Source organism: Scyliorhinus torazame, chromosome 2 (genome assembly GCF_047496885.1).
Source record: "Scyliorhinus torazame isolate Kashiwa2021f chromosome 2, sScyTor2.1, whole genome shotgun sequence".
Classification (NCBI taxonomy): domain Eukaryota; kingdom Metazoa; phylum Chordata; class Chondrichthyes; order Carcharhiniformes; family Scyliorhinidae; genus Scyliorhinus; species Scyliorhinus torazame.
Window position 1 is genome coordinate 195,498,262 of NC_092708.1, and position 16,410 is coordinate 195,514,671.

Consider the following 16,410-nt stretch of genomic DNA (forward strand, 5'->3'; position numbering starts at 1 on the left):
AACGTGGCACCGATATGCTTCATCAAGCCCGCTCTGCCACGGAATATGGTGGCACGGTAGCACAGTGGTTAGCACTGTTGCTTCACAGCTCCAGGGTCTCAGGTGCGATTCACGGCTTGGGCCACTGTGCGGAGTCTGCAAGTTCTTCCCGTGTCTGCGTGGGTTTCCTCCGGGTGCTCCAGTTTCCTCCCATAAGTCCCGAAAGACATGCTGTTAGGTAATTTGGACATTCTGAATTCTCCCTGTGTACCCGAACAGGCGCTGGAGTGTGGCGATAGGGAATTTTCACAGTAACTTCATTTCAGTGTTAATGTAAGCCTACTTGTGACAATAATAAAAGATTAAACCCCCAGGCGCACCATTAATTACGCCGGGGACAGAAGAAATGGTGTGGCTTCCCGTCAGCCTCCGCAGCAGGAAACACTCCCGTCACAGTTCAGTCCCGGATGGCAGAATTGCGTCCAAAGTATTTGAAATGCTCTGGAGTCCTACAGCCGTCTTTTTACAAGCAAACCTTGGTATTCAAAGACGAACCAGATTGTCGAGATATTCCAGGGGCTGCATTTCAATCGTACTTTTATTTTTCTGAACAAATTACACAGCTGCCTATACAATGTTTTCTATTAAATACAGCCACAATCAACTCAATGGTGTGTGGCAACAGCTAAAGGCTGCCTCCTACAATGAGTACAAACCACCCAAAATTCAACTCCAACTGTAAACATTAGATTCTATGATATAAAATGGCATATAATATCCCATGATTTATACAATGAAAGTATAAAATATTTGCCCATTTTTACAGGCCAGGCGGATCCTGTTAAGTAAATTTCACAGCTCAGAGTTAACACTGCTTTCTGGGGGGGGTTAGTGCCAAAGTGGACAGGTGTTTGTCTAAATTTGGTGCAACCGTACCAAGGTCACCTTCCCTCTGTAATCAAGGCTGTGGAAATGAGACTCCTGGACCGGTCAGTCTTCACTCTCTTAATTCAGATTATTGTCTCAAACATGGTGCTTGTAGGTCATACTTGGGTTAAAGGGGAACGGGACAAACAGGATTGAATCCGTTTTGCAATGTGCTGGAGATGATTTGTTGGAGAATAGTTCTCAACTCGAATGCCTGACAATCACAAACACTGCAAAATTGTACAATGAAAACTTTAATGGACGTGGGCCCAAGAGAATGTAATCTAATGCTTGGGCACTGGTGTTTAAAACTCAACGAATGACAACCATCAGGATTGGAGATAGTAACCAAACCTCAAGCTCATTCCTTTATTAGACACAAAATGATTGGCAGGCTCTGGTGAACCCAGAGTGGGCACTTGGGGGTCAGTTTCTTTGGTCACTGTAGGCACTGTCAACTAAATTAAATCAGCAACTACATTCAGTGGGAGGTGTCTCTGGTGCTAAGACTGTGTAGGATGGCTGATATTTGTAAAACATCTCCTTTGCATCTTCAAAACTTACAGGGTTGTAACTTACCGGCACTGAAGACTTTTAACTTAACAATCCCTATCAGGACTCGGTTATGAAACTGGCAGCAGGGCATGCAAGCCTGGCAGTAAATGTTCTGCTGCTTGTGTCATCATTCCCAGGAGCAGTCTTACAGAAGGAGGCCAAGACAGGAGATATTCAGCTGCTTCTTACACTCATGTTGAATTTCCTCTAGCTCCTTGTCTTACCCCTTTAATGGGACAAGTTCTGATGAATTTTGCTACACCCACCTTGAACGCTGGGATGGGAAATGTCATACTACTTTGAGAAATAACCTACTGTTTGTCCACCCACTGTCCTGGTAGGAACCGATGAAGGAAGACAATCTCATAGTCCTTATCTAACATAAGCCCCTTCTGGGAACGTTTGCCTTTGGGACACATGCTTTCTCGGCAACAGGGAACCACATGACAATGGCCAAATAGGAGCTTGGGAAAATATACTTCTAGACAAGTGTGATTGAATTGTAGTTCAGGCCTCCTGTAAAGAGTGATGCCCATCCAAAGTTGTGTACGGTAGTTCCAATCACTTTACTGCGGGCACGTTGCTGTGACACTGCGTGCTCCCATCCCATTCAGTACACGATCTTCCAGTGTGTAGGCTGCTCACATTCCTTCTCTTCATCACCACAGAACCTGTTGTAAGTGGTTTTGGGTTCGAAGCCGAGAATCTCCCGCTCCTCGTGGATACGGAATGAGAATGTCGACACTGACGTCCCGATGAAGTACCTTCAAGGAGAGAAGTTTAATTATGCGGTAGTGTAGTTAGTGAACCAGAGCCCACAGATTTAAACTAGTTGAGAGTTGAACCTGGTACCTGATCCCCTGTCAGGAGAGAAGCCGCGTATCCCCGTCAGACACACGCAGCACTGACCGGCAACTCCGAGCAGTGTGTCCTGCGAGGGTCTTCGCAGCTTGACCACAGTTCAGTCAGCAGGCAAGGAGGAATCTGCTTACACAGCGAGTTGTTACACTGTGAAATTAACTGACTGAAAGGGCAATGAGAACAGATTCTCCCATAACTTTCAAAAAGAAACTTGGCTACTATTTGGAAGAGAAAAATACCCAGCAAGATTATGGGACAAATTGGATAGCTTGGTCAAAGAGCCAGCAGACACAATAGTGCCTGTAATATTCTATAACAAGTACTTTCTAATGAATTATATCTGGAGTAACTTTCTTTTACTCACTGTCCTGTCATACATTTACACACAACCCCTCCTTCTCAGCACATTTCTTTTTGTTGTCTCCTCTGAGGCCGAAAATACATGAAGCACTCGGACTGCGATCTCGGTCCCCAGGACCTGATTCTGATGGGCATGTCGGCAGATGCCACAGGTTGAGCAGCACCTGGGATATTGTTGTTGGTTTTGTTGACTCCTCTGCATCAGGTCACCATACAGCAGTATTTTGGGATCATTCCCTATTTCCCCACCTACACTCCAAAGACCCTCTCTAATTGAAGCTACCATTGTGCAGTGCCGAATGGGCTGGTAGTTTCCCTCATTCACCCCATGATTAGGATTTCCCTGAAATAAGGACATGCATATAGGAATGCTTCCTCCCCAATTAATGGGAGGGATGAAGATGTGCCATTCTCATGTGTAATTATATTGGGAGCATTAAACTAAAATATTTAAGATTAAATGCAGTTTATTCAGGATCCTAGTAAATCTACTGCAGAAACCGGTGAAAAACGTGCAGAAAAAGTTTGCTGTGGTTTAATGGGTATCAAACACTCTTCTCTGAGTCAGGGAATTGTGGCTTTAAGTTCCACCCAGAGACTTAAACACAAAGCTCCAGGCTGACCGCCCCAGTGCAGCACTGAGGGAGTGCAGAACTGTCAGAGGCGATGTCTTTCAGTTGAGATGTTAAATCAAGGCCCTGTTCCCCTCTTGGTTCAAAGGGAAATATCTTGTTTAAAAACAAAACAGGGCAGTCCAAGCCAATATTTATCCTTCACCCAGATTATTTGGTCATTTATCCCAATGCTGTTTGTAGGAGCTCACTCTGCACAAACTGCTGCTGCATTTTTCTGGCATTACATCTGCAACTGAACTTCCCAAGCATTTCATTAGCTGCCAAGTGTTTTGGGACATCCAGAGGATGTAAATTAGTCCTCAGAGCTTCCCTGACGGCTGGTGTGATGCTGAGATAGTCAGAGCCCTGCCGGACTTGTGCTGAATTAGCAGCTTCCAGTTCGAAAGCAAGTGCCTCAACCTCTTTCCTCTACCTGGCATGAGCACAGATCCACTGGTCAATAATTGCAATGCCCCCATCTCTGTATAGTTGTAGCTCCTCCTGGGTCGGTTCAAATCGAAGCATCTTTGGGAGAAGGCTTTGCAGCTCCACCAGCTCTAAAAGGATAAAGGAGTTAAATGGAGTTTTAGCCAATTCTAGTGGAACGGGAGAAACAGAAGGCACACCATTACCTGTTATTCACTTTGTTACATTTTGCACCGTCTTCATTCTTCCAAAGACGTTGCAAGTTACAAACTTATTCTGCACTCCCAATTAAATATGTATTTTGAGCTTATTTCAAAAGAAAGCTTCCAGGGGTTGTAAATGGGAGTTTAGCCTCGATACCAGCAAACCCTGATCAGGCACAGAAATAACATACACTTCCTTTGAACAATACCATCAGTTCTTCATTTTAACCTTCACTGCTGCTGCTCTGGAAAGGTCAGCAAGAGATGTAAAACATCAACCAGCTGTTTTTCTCTTTTAAATGAAGGCGATTTAGGGCTCTGGGTACAAAAACCACAAAGCTAGCAGTGCGCAAAAAAGGATTTAAAAGGGTAATGGGATGTTCGCCCTTATTCCGAGGGGCTGGAAGACAAAATGGCGGACTGTTTCCCTGACAGTTATATAAAGCTCTAGTCAAATCCCATCTGAAGTTCTGTGTTAAGTTTTGGGCACCTCACCCTATTGGCCTTGGAACTGGTGCAGCACAGATTCACCCAATGATAAAAGTTTTTTTTAAAAAATGGTATAAATTATAAGGCATAGACTAGGCTTGCATCCCCTTCATTGATGGGCAACCTGAGGCCTGGGTGCCCCATGCGACCCACCTGGGTTCCGAGCGCGGCCCACAAGACATTTTGTTGACCGTTGCCCATACGCAGGGCTGCCACATTATGCTATTTCCGTCTGCAGTTTTTTTCCTACCAGTACGATTGAAGTGATCCGCAAGTAAAGTAAGGGCAAGTGAAGTGAGGTGTGTGCTGATTGCTCACAACACTGATTGTGAGAGCCATGCTTTGAAGTTGATGGCGGTTCTATTATATAAATGATTCAGCATTTTCTATAACTCATTTCAATCTTGTGGCCCACTGAGATGAAGAACTCGTTAGCTTAGGTTGCCCATAACTGGTATAAATAGAAGATTGTGGGGTGATCCAATTGAGGAGTTTTAAGATAATTAAAAGAATATGTAGCTAGTTTAGCTTAGAGTAGGGGGTTAATAAAGGTGGGACCTGTAAGGGAGGGAGACGGCTTTTGCACTATGTTTATAGTTTCATGTACATTGTTTATTGTGTTGTTATAATATCAAAAAATACCTCAATAAAATGTTTATTAAATAAAAGAAAAGACTATGTAGCGATAAACTATTTTCTCTGATCGGAGCAGACTAGGGAGCAAAGATAGGTTTAAAAGTAGAACAAGGCTGTTCCGGGGTGATGTCAGGGAGCACGAGGCAAGGCCAGTTTAAAATTTTCAAAACTCAGATCGATAGATTTTTGTTGGGCAAGTGTAGAAAGGGGTATGGAACCAAGGTGGGTAAATGGAGTAAAGATACAGATTAACCTTACTCTAGCTGAAGGCAGAACAGGTTTGAAGGGCCGAACGGCCTCCTCCTGTTCCAAAGAAAAACACCGTCCCAGGGGACTGAGATTGACAAATTGGAAGGATTAAGTCTCTCCCCCATCGCTGTGTGTGGACTAATGGGCTGGGTGAATTCCAAAGAAAAATGAGAAGCACACACAAAGTGAGTGCAAGGATAATAAAAACAAAATACTGCAGATGCTGGAAGCCTATGCAGCTCGTTAATCAAGGAATGCAACTGAACCACACCAGGATTATTACCATTCTCGTCAGCGTCTGTAGCCACAAACACTTCGTCTAATTTCAGCTCTTTCATGAGGCTGTGAATCTTCTTGGCTGTTCCCTTAATGCTGGGAACATCCTTCCTGTGGCCCCAGATGAAGTCTTTTCTCCTCAGGTGCACGCCCAGGTATGGCCCCCCCCGGGCAGTGCCCAACTTCACCTGCAACAAAAAGAGATTCCAGAAGTTTAAAGTTAGACATGGCACTCCATGTTCCAGCACTCACACGAACTTAGAATTAGAGCTTAAGAATCTCTGCAGTGCAGGAGGCCATTTGGCCCATCGAGTCTGCACTGGCCCTCCAAAAGAGCACCCTACGAAGGTCCACTCCCCTGCCCTATCTCCATAACTGCACCTAACCTGCACATCTTTGAACACAAGGGGCGATTTAGCATGTCAAATCCACCTAACCTGAACATCTTTGGACTGTGGGAGGAAACCGGAGCACCCGGAGGAAACCCAATCAGACACGGGGAGAACATGCAAACTCCACACAGACAGTCACCCAAGGTCGGAATCAAACCTGGGTTCCTGGCGCTGTAAGGCAGCAGTGCTTAAGCTCCGTGCCACCCTGCTGCCCCTTCTATCAATTTTTTTTAAAAAAAGATCTCAGAACCGCACTGCTATGAATAGGACTTGTGTTTAATACCCTGCCTTCCATGATGTCCCACAACACATTCCAGCCAATGAAGTACTTTTTAAGAATGGTTGGAAACTTGGCTACCAATGCACAGCATGCCCCCACAAACAGGTTAGGTGACTGAATATTCTGTTTTTAGGTGTTTGAAGGATAAATATTGACCAGGAAACCAATCTCATCTTGGAATATGGAAATGTGAAGACGTTCGTCACATTGATCCCAAATGTGAAAGGATATAGTTCAACTCCATTGTGAATCCAGTCATATGTTTTTGTACCTTCCTAATATAACCTTAACTCAAGTGAGGCAGATTGTTCATTGCAGCGTTTACCTGCAGTTGGGTCACATCTCACCTTCATCCTTGTCCAATCCTCATTGTAAAGAGTCTTGTCTAGTTCATCTGTAGAATTGAGGTGTGTTGCCCTGAATTCGTCCCCGGCTATACGGAGATGTCTGGCGAATACCATGCTTCTCCGAGCCTGTGAGAAACAGGAAAGAGAACCTGCATTTGTTCGGCACCTTTCACAATCTCAGGATGTCCCAAATCAGGCAGTGAAGTATTTTGGAAGTGTGGTTACTGTTGTACTGTAGGAAACTCGGCATCTATCGCATACACAACAAGATCCCACACACAGTACTCTGACATAATTGAATGTTCAGCCAAACCAGATGACAGATGTATTTATTACAACCTTAAAAGATGAAACACGTCAAACTGCTGTCGCTGCTGGATTCATGAGCGCAAAGAAAATAACCCCACAAAATCACATGGAGATCTGAGGTGTAATTTGAAACTGTCCCAATGGCCAGCGGGAAGCTGAATCGCGGATCACAGGATTGAGGAATGCATTTAAAAAAAAATAAGTTTAGATTCATTTTTTCCAAGGGGCAATTTAGCGTGGCCAATCCACCTACCCTGCACATCTTTGGGTTGTGGGGGAAAAACCCACACAAACACGGGGAGAATGAGTGACCCAGAGCCAGGATTGAACCTGGGACCTCGGCGCCTTGAGACAGAAGTGCTAACCACTGCGCCACAGTGTTGCCTTAGGATTGCGGAATCCATGTAGAAACAGCAGCAACAACTTGCATTTACATAGCACCCTGGGGCATTGTAAAACATCTCGAGACGCTTCAAACAAAATGTAACATTCAGATATGTAACAAGATATTAAGAAAGGTGGAGGTAGGTTTTAAAGAGCATCTCAAAGATGAAGAAGGGTTAAAGGAGAGGAAAACCAGAGCTTAGGTCCTGTTGACTGAAGGCATGACCACCAATAGTGAAGGAAAGGAAATTGGGGATGCTCAAGAGGCCAGAATTGGAGATATGCAGAGATCGGAGGGCTGGAGGAAATTGTCATAGCAATTGTATGTTTGGATAATACCGTTTCTGTGTGATTTAACGAGTGTCAAGTGATAGATGAGACAGAAGGTAGGTGAGTAGGAAGGTTTTTAACTCTATGATTGTAAAAAAAGTCTTCCTTTTTTTGGTTGTAGTGCTTAAATCCCAAAATTGCATTTACAGCAATACAATACTCACATCCCAGTAACCTTTGCCTGCATAATGGTCATGAAGGAGGTTTTCTGCTCTGTCTAACATTACAGACCTGGAACATAATCAAATACCTGCTCAGGAAGCCTTATAACATGAAACATGTAATAAAACGTTTTGATGACCAATTTTGGATTTGCAGTTCACCCTACACCCATTGCCGGGACCTCAGGCCAAATCCAACAAAGCATTTAAAGAACCTAAAGAGTGAAGTTTAATTTATGTAGCGCCTTTCACAACCTCAGGACATCCCAATGTCTTTCAGAGCCAATGTAACACCTTTGAAACGTAGTCAACGCTGATGTAGTAATTGTGATAGCCAATTTTCACACAGCAAGTTAGATCAGGAAAGGATAAGTAGGTGGCCTTGAAACTGAGGTTTGAAGAAGAAAATATTGAGGGTTCCACGGTTGAGGGCCAGAGAAAGATCGAGTTACAGTGAGAGATTGCATGGGGCATTCTAATTTTAATACAGTGGAGAAGGAACTGCGAAACTGTATATTCGAAAGAACCACGGAATTCAGAAGAACGATAACAGCATTATCACAAATAAATTGGGAGAAAAATAAAAAATCGAAACAGATGGAGGTCTGAGGCTAAAAGCTAGAGGATTGTCCCCCATGACGAATCTTTTCCTATCTGAAGCCCAGAAAATGGAGAAGTACTCAGGTCTGGCGGAGGGAATGCTTTAAAGGCTGTTTAGTGCTATTGAGTGCTGCAACAAAAAGAGGAAATTAGATGCCCTGGTGGGGAATATATTATTGGGGACGACAACATGATGGTAATGTTACTGGAGTAATGCTCCAGACACTAGCTCTAATCACACAACAGCAACTGGGGAGCAGTTTAAGTTCAACTAATTGAAAGATTGCAACTAATTCAAAGTCCAAAGATGTACAGGTTAGGTGGATTGGCCATGCTAAATTGCCCGAGTGTCCAAAGGTTAGATGGGGTTACTGGGGTAGGATGGGGGAACGGGCCTAGCTGGGGTATTCTTTCGGAGGGTTGGTGCAGTGTAGGAATTCTATGTTTCTAATAAATCTAAAATAAATTGCTAGCCTCATTAATAATGGCCATGAAACAACTGGATTGTTATAAAAACCCATCTGGTTCACTAATGTCCTTGAGGGAAGGAAATCTGCCATCCTTACCTGGTCTGGCCTACATGTGACTCTAGACCAACAGCAATGTGGTTGCTCTTTATTCTGGATAGGCAACAAATGCTGGCCCAGCCAGTGATGCCCACATCCTAAGAATGAATTTAGAGAAAAGATCTGGCAATGGACGGGATGTTGGAACTCCACTTGAGGTCAAAGGAGATGAAGGCAGTCAAATGGACACAGTCAGAATTGAGAGGTGGTAACTGTTGGCTAGGCTTGGAGATTGTTGATGGTGCACCATGCCCTGCAAACTGCTAGAAATACTTTAGGGAAGGAATTATCATAAACATCTAACTTGCTGAAGAATCCTGTGTTTAAATCTGCAACGGTTGTGAAAACACAGAACCAATCAGTTCTGGTTTTACATGGTGGAGACTTCTGCTCATCCACTACAGGCACTGCCACAAATCAGAGGTGGATATGGTCAGCATACATGCAGAACCATCATTGAGCAGGAGCCCCCCCCCCCGCCACCATGGCATGTTCTCTGTCAGTGGAGGCACTTGCCATTGGACAATGATGGGATCTCCTGGTCCTGCTGATGTCTACGGCATTTTTGCATGGCTTGTCCATCCCACTGCCTGAGGAACCCGCCACGGTGGGGTAACCTCTGGCAGGACCGGTAGATCCTGCCGGCGAGACCCAGCTTGATCTCCGTGTCTGCGTGGGTTTCCTCCGGGTGCTCCGGTTTCCGCTCACAGTCCTGAAAAACGTTAGGTAATTTGAACATTCTGAATTATCCCTCGGTGTACCCGAACAGGCGCCGGAGTGTAGCGACTAGGGGCTTTTCACAGTAACTTCATTGCAGTGTTAATGTAAGCCTACTTGTGACAATAGAAATTATTTATAAAAAGAACCGGAAAATCCCATCCATTGTGCTTTTGGGTGATGTTGCTGGGAGACAGCATATAGATAAGAAATATGGAGCCAAGGATAAATCCTTGGAACACTCTAAAGGGAATGGTGCGTGAGTGGGAAGGGAAGCCAATGCAAGGAGAATTTCTTGTGGTGATCAGTAGATAAATTAAACCAGCTCCTGACCCGCTGAACTTTGTCCCCAGAATTGTGTGTTTTGATTTCAGATTTCCAGCATCCTCTTTTCGAGGTGTTGGATGAAGATGGTGTGTTCAACCGTGTCGAAGGTTACAGACATTTTAAGAAGGATGAAGAGGAATAGCACATTATGGTCAGTCACATTGAGTTACACAGAATCAACAGCACAGAAACAGATTAATGCCACTGTTCTTGCTGTTGATAAAAGGATGTCATTTGGGGGTTGGATAAAGGGCCTCACAAGATCCTCCGATTCTTAAAAGAAAATTCCCAACCTTCACAAACCTGGTTCAATTGCCAGAAAATACCCCCAGATTAAGACAGAATATGGTCCCTCTTCATTCATCCACACTTCAACATCCTGATGGAGTTGTGATGGTGAGTGAGCTGGTTGTGAACTGCAGGGATATTATGACAGTCCCAGCTGATTCCTGGGATGAACGGATCTGTCTTACGATAAAAGTTTGAGCAGGTTAGGACAATACTCATTGGAGTTTGTAAGAATGAGAGGTGATCTTATTAAAGCATCTAAGATTCTGAGGGATCTTGACAGAGTAGATGCTGAGAGGATGTTTCCCTCTCGTGGGGGAATCTAGAATTAGGGGCACAGGTACAAAACAAGGGGAATCCCATTGAAGACAGAGGTGAAGAGGAATTCCTCTCTCAGAGGGTTGTTAGTCTATGGAGTTATCTCCCCCACTGAGCAGTGGAATATATTTAGCATTGAATACACTCAAGGCTGAGTGAGACAAATATTTGATCTATTAGGGAGTCAAAGGTTATGGGGGGGACAGACTGTGGGAGATTAAATAGTTAAGGCCACATTCAGATCAGCCATGCTCTTGTTGAATAGCTGAGCAGGCTCGGGAGGCTGAATGGTTTACCCCAGATCATATTTCTTATGTTTTTAAATATGATTCCTCTGCCAAGAGTTTTCTCAGCTTACTTTTTAAAGCTATTGTCACCAGATATTACTATGATGGTGTATTGGTACACAGAGGCTGCCCTACCCTCTTGAACCAAATTCCTTTATCTGGCTTTGAATTCCTCCTTTTGTCTTCATCAACAAGTGCCCCGGTCAACTTACCACCCATATCAATTCCCATTATCTCACTGTTGCTTGTAGGATCTTGCCATGTTCACATGAGCTCTCATGTTGGGTGAATTGGACATTCTGAATTCTCCTTCAGCGTACCTGAACAGACTGGGGGATTTTCACAGTAACTTCATTGCACTGTTAATGCAAGCCTACTTGTGACACTAATAAAGATTATGTTTCCTACATTACAGCAGTGGATAGACTTCAACGTACTTCATTGGCTGCAAAGCACTTTGGGACATTCCGAGGTTGTGAAAGGCTCCACAGAAATGCAAATATTTTGTCTTTCTTTACCAGATCCTCACATAGAAAGTTGTAAGAAGTGGCACAAGTTTTACCAGAAGATATCTGACAGTTGCTGAAGAACCACATTCCTTGGCACTTAACTAACACTCAGGTGTCCCTTCAATCTGGTCAGATGAACACTGACATTTTCCAGAGTTCATAGTATCCCACAGAATCCCTATAGTGCAGGAGGCCATTCGTCCAATCGACTCTGCACCAACACCCCCGAAAGAGCACCCTAACCGAGGTCCACTCCCCCGCCCTATCCCTGTAACCCCATAACCTCACCTAACCGTTGGACACTAAGGGGAAATGAAGCATGGCCAATCCATCTAACTTGCATATCTTTGGACATCTTTGTTTTGTCAAGTATGGAGTGCTTCTTTTATTCCCTCGAGTTCCCTGTGACTTTGGAGGATCAACGTCTGGCCCTTAATGCTCCTATTTCTAGAAGCGAGGTGGCCATGAAGGAACTTCAGTCGGGTAAAGCCCCTGGGCCAGATAGTTTTGGGTGTGTGTTTTATAGGGAATTTAACTACCTGTTAATAGAGCCATTGGTTGGTATGTACTGTCATTCTTTCAAAGCAGGTCTGTTACCACCAATGCTTCAGGAGGCAAATATCTCCCTAATATTGAAAGCAGGCAAGGACCTGGAGGAGTTCTCTTGTACTGGTATAAAATAATGTGACGATGCCAGCGCTGGACTGGGATGGGCACAGTAAGAAGTCCTACAACACCAGGTTAAAGTCCAACAGGTTTATTTGGAATCGCTAGCTTTCGGAGCATCGGTCCTTCATCAGGTGAAGGAGCGATTCTCCGAAAGCTAGTGGTATGAAATAAGGATTGAGGGTTTTTCTTTCATTGACAGATCGCCAAAGAAATGCAGACATAAATATATTTCACAGTCCCTCAGTTCTGGTCACTCACTCACTGTGCTGTGGTGTTTTTCAGAAGAAGAGACACCATGATGGAAGCTGAGCCCTGCACAGATACGCAGGCAACACTGAGGCCTCTCGTCTCCTCATAGCCCCAAAACCAACCCCTGTCACAAAAAAAAAGACAAATGCAAATTGAAGTAAGTGGCACAATTTAACATTGCAAACTCCTCTACTTTCACAGCTACCTTGTCTTTTTTGACAGCAACGGTTACTTTGAAGTAACAGGCTGTGCATTATATACCCAAGAAAGAAAGGCTTACGTTTCAAAAGCACCTTTCATGACATTCTAAAACACTTCACAGCCAACAAGGTACTTTTGAAGTACAGTCACTGACATTATGCAGGAACCACAGTATCCATTTACCGCACAGCAATATCCCACAAACAGCAATGTGATACTGACCAAATAAACCCGCTTTAGTGATCTTGTTTGAGGGATAAATACTGGCCAGGGCACGAGACAGAATTCCCCCGCTCTTCATCAAAAATAGGGTCATGAGATAATTTCTATCTACCCTCGGGCAGACAGGAGCTTGATTTAATGATTCATGGTATCTCTGATATCTGGGCATGCACAGAAAAAAGTTTGTCCTGTGATACAATCCGTCCATCGTCTAGCCAAAAGCAGATTGTGCGATTGTTATCTCGCTGCTGCTTGTGGGACATTGCTGCGTGCAAATCAGCTGTCACAATTCCTCCATTATCATTTTAAAAATACATCGATGGCTGTGAAGCAATTTGGGACACACACTCCCTATGAACTGAAAAGTGATTTTATGCATGGAACAATCTGGATGGGAGCCGGTCCGGGATACACTATAGGTTTCAGCCATTGACAAACTCAGCCATCATAATGCAAGATGTGCATTTCTGACAGTTTGCAAAATAACAGTATTTTGAGTCTATCAGCAGACGAATGAACGAATGCAGCAGATTTCCCCGGGTTACAAATCTGTACTTAAATTCTCAGCTCCTTTCAAAAGGCATTTGTAGGTTCTCTGTCGTCTCACTTCATTTGGACTAGTGACCATGATGGAACATTTATACATTAACTTTCGATGCCGGATTTTGTGCATGGATTTCACAGCCTCTGAAGGCAAGAAATCTACTAACAACCCATGGCCAGGTTAAGGGTTATATTCACACTCTGCTCAAACTGCAATGAAAGGATATCAAGAAGAGCATCGTTAACAATTGAGTAAAGCTCTTCCTCACAGTGGGATTAAAAGGCACCCAGGCTGCTTTCCCAGAAACGGTATCTAAACTTGCACCACGAGACAAGGCCGAGCTGAGATAGCCATGAATTATAGCCAGTGTAAGGCAAGGGATAATCAGACTGTCCTGAAGACTGATGTTACACTGCTATTGATATTGTAATGATATCAACCTTTGGTCTGTTAGGCAGAGAAGGTTAAACCAATTTAAAATATCACTGTGCTATTGATCCATGGTTGATCTTAAAGCAACAGTAGGCTTAGTCACTTAAGACAACTTAATTCAAAGAAAAGGCAAGTGCAGACTGATTCATATATCTCACGGAACTGTAATCATACACACATGAAAAGACTCCACAAAGGAAAACTGATACGAATGGAGACCAAATCAAAGACAGACTTATAATTAAAGGTTTCACTTGGTGGAATAGAAATCATTTTTTAAAGAAAATATTTTATTGAAGCATTTGTAATTTTCACAGTTTAACACATCAACATTTTTTAAACAACCCCGCGGGCCAACACACGCAAAACACCTAAAAGAACAAAAAACAGAAAACAACGTCGGCTAAAACCCCCGCCCTATTCCTTAATTACCAGTGTACCAAGTTCCCTGACCTTATCTAACATTGCCATGCCTCCTGTTTTCCTCCCCCCCCCCCCCCCCCACCCCTTTTCCCCTCCTCCCCCTTACCGCTGACGTTCAATTTTCCTTGAAGAAATCGATGAACGGTTGCCATCTCCGGGCGAGCCCCTGAGTTGATCCTCTCAAGGCGAACTTGATTTTTTTCCAGACTGAGAAACCCTGCCATATCGCTGACCCACACACTTGACTTCGGGGGCTCAGAGTCCCTCCATCCCAGCAAAATCCATCTCCTGGCCACCAGGGAGGAGAAGGCCAGGACATCGGCCTCCCTCCCCGCCTTGGCCCCCAGATCTTCCGATACCCCAAATATTGCCAGTTCTGGACTCGGAGTTACCTCCCTTCCAAGACTTCTGACTTTACGTTCGCGAAACCCTGTCAGTGACATAACGTCCGTGGATCCCTGCCAGTGGTGGAATAGGAGTCATAAATACAAGACCATCGATATGATTAAAAACAGAGGAGTTATAAAGGCCTAGGGCAAAATGAATGTTATTGATTGAGAATGATTCAATTACATTTTCCATATATCATAGAATCATAGACATTACAGTGCAAAGGAGGCAATTTGGCCCAGCGAGTCTGCACCGGCCCTTGGAAAGAGCACTCGACCCAAGCCCACACCTCCACCCTATCCCCATAACCCAGTAACCCCACCCAACACTAAGGGCAATTTTGGACACTAAGGGCAATTTATCATAGCCAATCCACCTAACCTGCACATCTTTGGACTGTGGGAGGAAACCAGAGCACCCGGAGGAAACCCACGCACACACGAGGAGAACGTGAAGATCCGCACAGACAGTGACCCAAGCCGGAATCGAACCTGGGACCCTGGAGCTGTGAAGCAATTGTGCTAACCACCATGGTAGTGCATTTTAACTATTATATAATTGTCCAATACAGAATTCTGTTGACAGCCAGGCAAAGGGGCTCGGCTTCAGAAATAGAATTTCACGAACCTGGTGAACGACTCACAGAGGTGGGATAGCCTCCCTGTCATTGGTGGCAGTATTCAGTTGGTGAAAATGAATGTCCTGCCGTGTTTTCTGTTTTTATTTCAGTGTTTGCCAAAATCCTTTTTTGGGGGAGTGGAGAGATTGATTTTGATGTTCATTTGGGTGGGAAAAGTATTAGGAAGATGATGCTTCAGAGGGATTGGCAGTTGGGGGGCTCGGATATATTATTATTGGGTGGCGAATGCTGAGAAGGTGCTGGGTTGACGTGGAGATCCAGAGGTTTTATGAGTGCGGATGGAGTCGGGCTCGTGTAGCGGGTCGAGGCTAAGGTAGTTGGTAATGGCTTCTCTACCTTTCTCGCCCGGGGAGTACTCAAGGAATCCAGTAGTGGCCTCCATGCTGAAGATATGGAGCCGATTTCGACAGCACTTCAAATTGGGGGTGGTATCGAAGTTGGTGCTGGTTTGTGAGAACCACATGTTCGAGCTGGCCAGGTTAGATGTCAGTTTAGGTCATGGGAGGAGAAGGGGATGGCTATGAGCAACTTGTTTTTGGAGGGCCGCTTTGCGAGCTTTGAAGAGTTGGCGGAGAAATTTGGACTTTCGTGGCAGATATATTTAGATTTTTCCCAGGTGCGTGACTTTACAAAGAAGATCTTTCCGACGTTCGTGATGGTGCTCCTTTCCTTATGTTGGAGAGGGTTTTGTCACTGGCAGGGACGGAGGAGGGGAGTACCTTGTGGGATTTACGGGATTATGGGAGGCTTACAACGGAGGAGGCAGTATCCTTGGAGGGGGTTAGGTGTGAGATTCTGCGTAGGGTGAACGCAACGTCAACATGTACGAGGTTAGGGCTGATGCAGTTGTCGGTAGGGCACAGGGCCCATTTTACCAAATTCAGGATGAGCAGGCTATTTGCGGGGGTGGAGGATGATGTAAGCATTGCTGGAGGGGCCCAGCTAACCATGTACACATGTTCTGGTCGTGTCCTAAGTTCGTAGGGTTCTGGGTCTCCTTTAGTACCATGTCGGTGATCCTACAAATTGAACTGAAGCCTTGTCCCCTCAGGGCATATTCAGGGTATGGGACCTGCCGGAGCTGCAGACTGGGTCGGGGGCAGATTTTTTTACCTTCATAGAATTTACAGTGCAGAAGGAGGCCATTTGGCTCATCTAGTCTGCACCGGCCCTTGGAAAGAGCACTCTACCCAAGCCCACACCCTACCCCCTTAACCCCACCCAACCTTTTTGGACATTAAGGGCAATTT

The 16,410-nt window shown here is 44.7% G+C and overlaps 1 protein-coding gene across 1 annotated transcript in view; it reads right to left on the reverse strand.

The window, feature by feature from the left end:
• Nucleotides 1–559: 559 nt before the first annotated feature.
• The window catches only part of pofut2 (protein O-fucosyltransferase 2), a 38,657-nt gene continuing 22,806 nt past the window's right edge, over nucleotides 560–16,410 (reverse strand). Inside the window, exons 4-9 of the mRNA XM_072482068.1 lie at nucleotides 12,322–12,432; nucleotides 7,782–7,848; nucleotides 6,595–6,720; nucleotides 5,583–5,763; nucleotides 3,730–3,853; nucleotides 560–2,225 (exon numbers count right to left, since the gene is read on the reverse strand). Coding sequence (XP_072338169.1) covers nucleotides 2,072–2,225; nucleotides 3,730–3,853; nucleotides 5,583–5,763; nucleotides 6,595–6,720; nucleotides 7,782–7,848; nucleotides 12,322–12,432 — 763 coding nt within the window. The 3' untranslated portion in view covers nucleotides 560–2,071. The remainder of the gene's footprint in view (nucleotides 2,226–3,729; nucleotides 3,854–5,582; nucleotides 5,764–6,594; nucleotides 6,721–7,781; nucleotides 7,849–12,321; nucleotides 12,433–16,410) is intronic.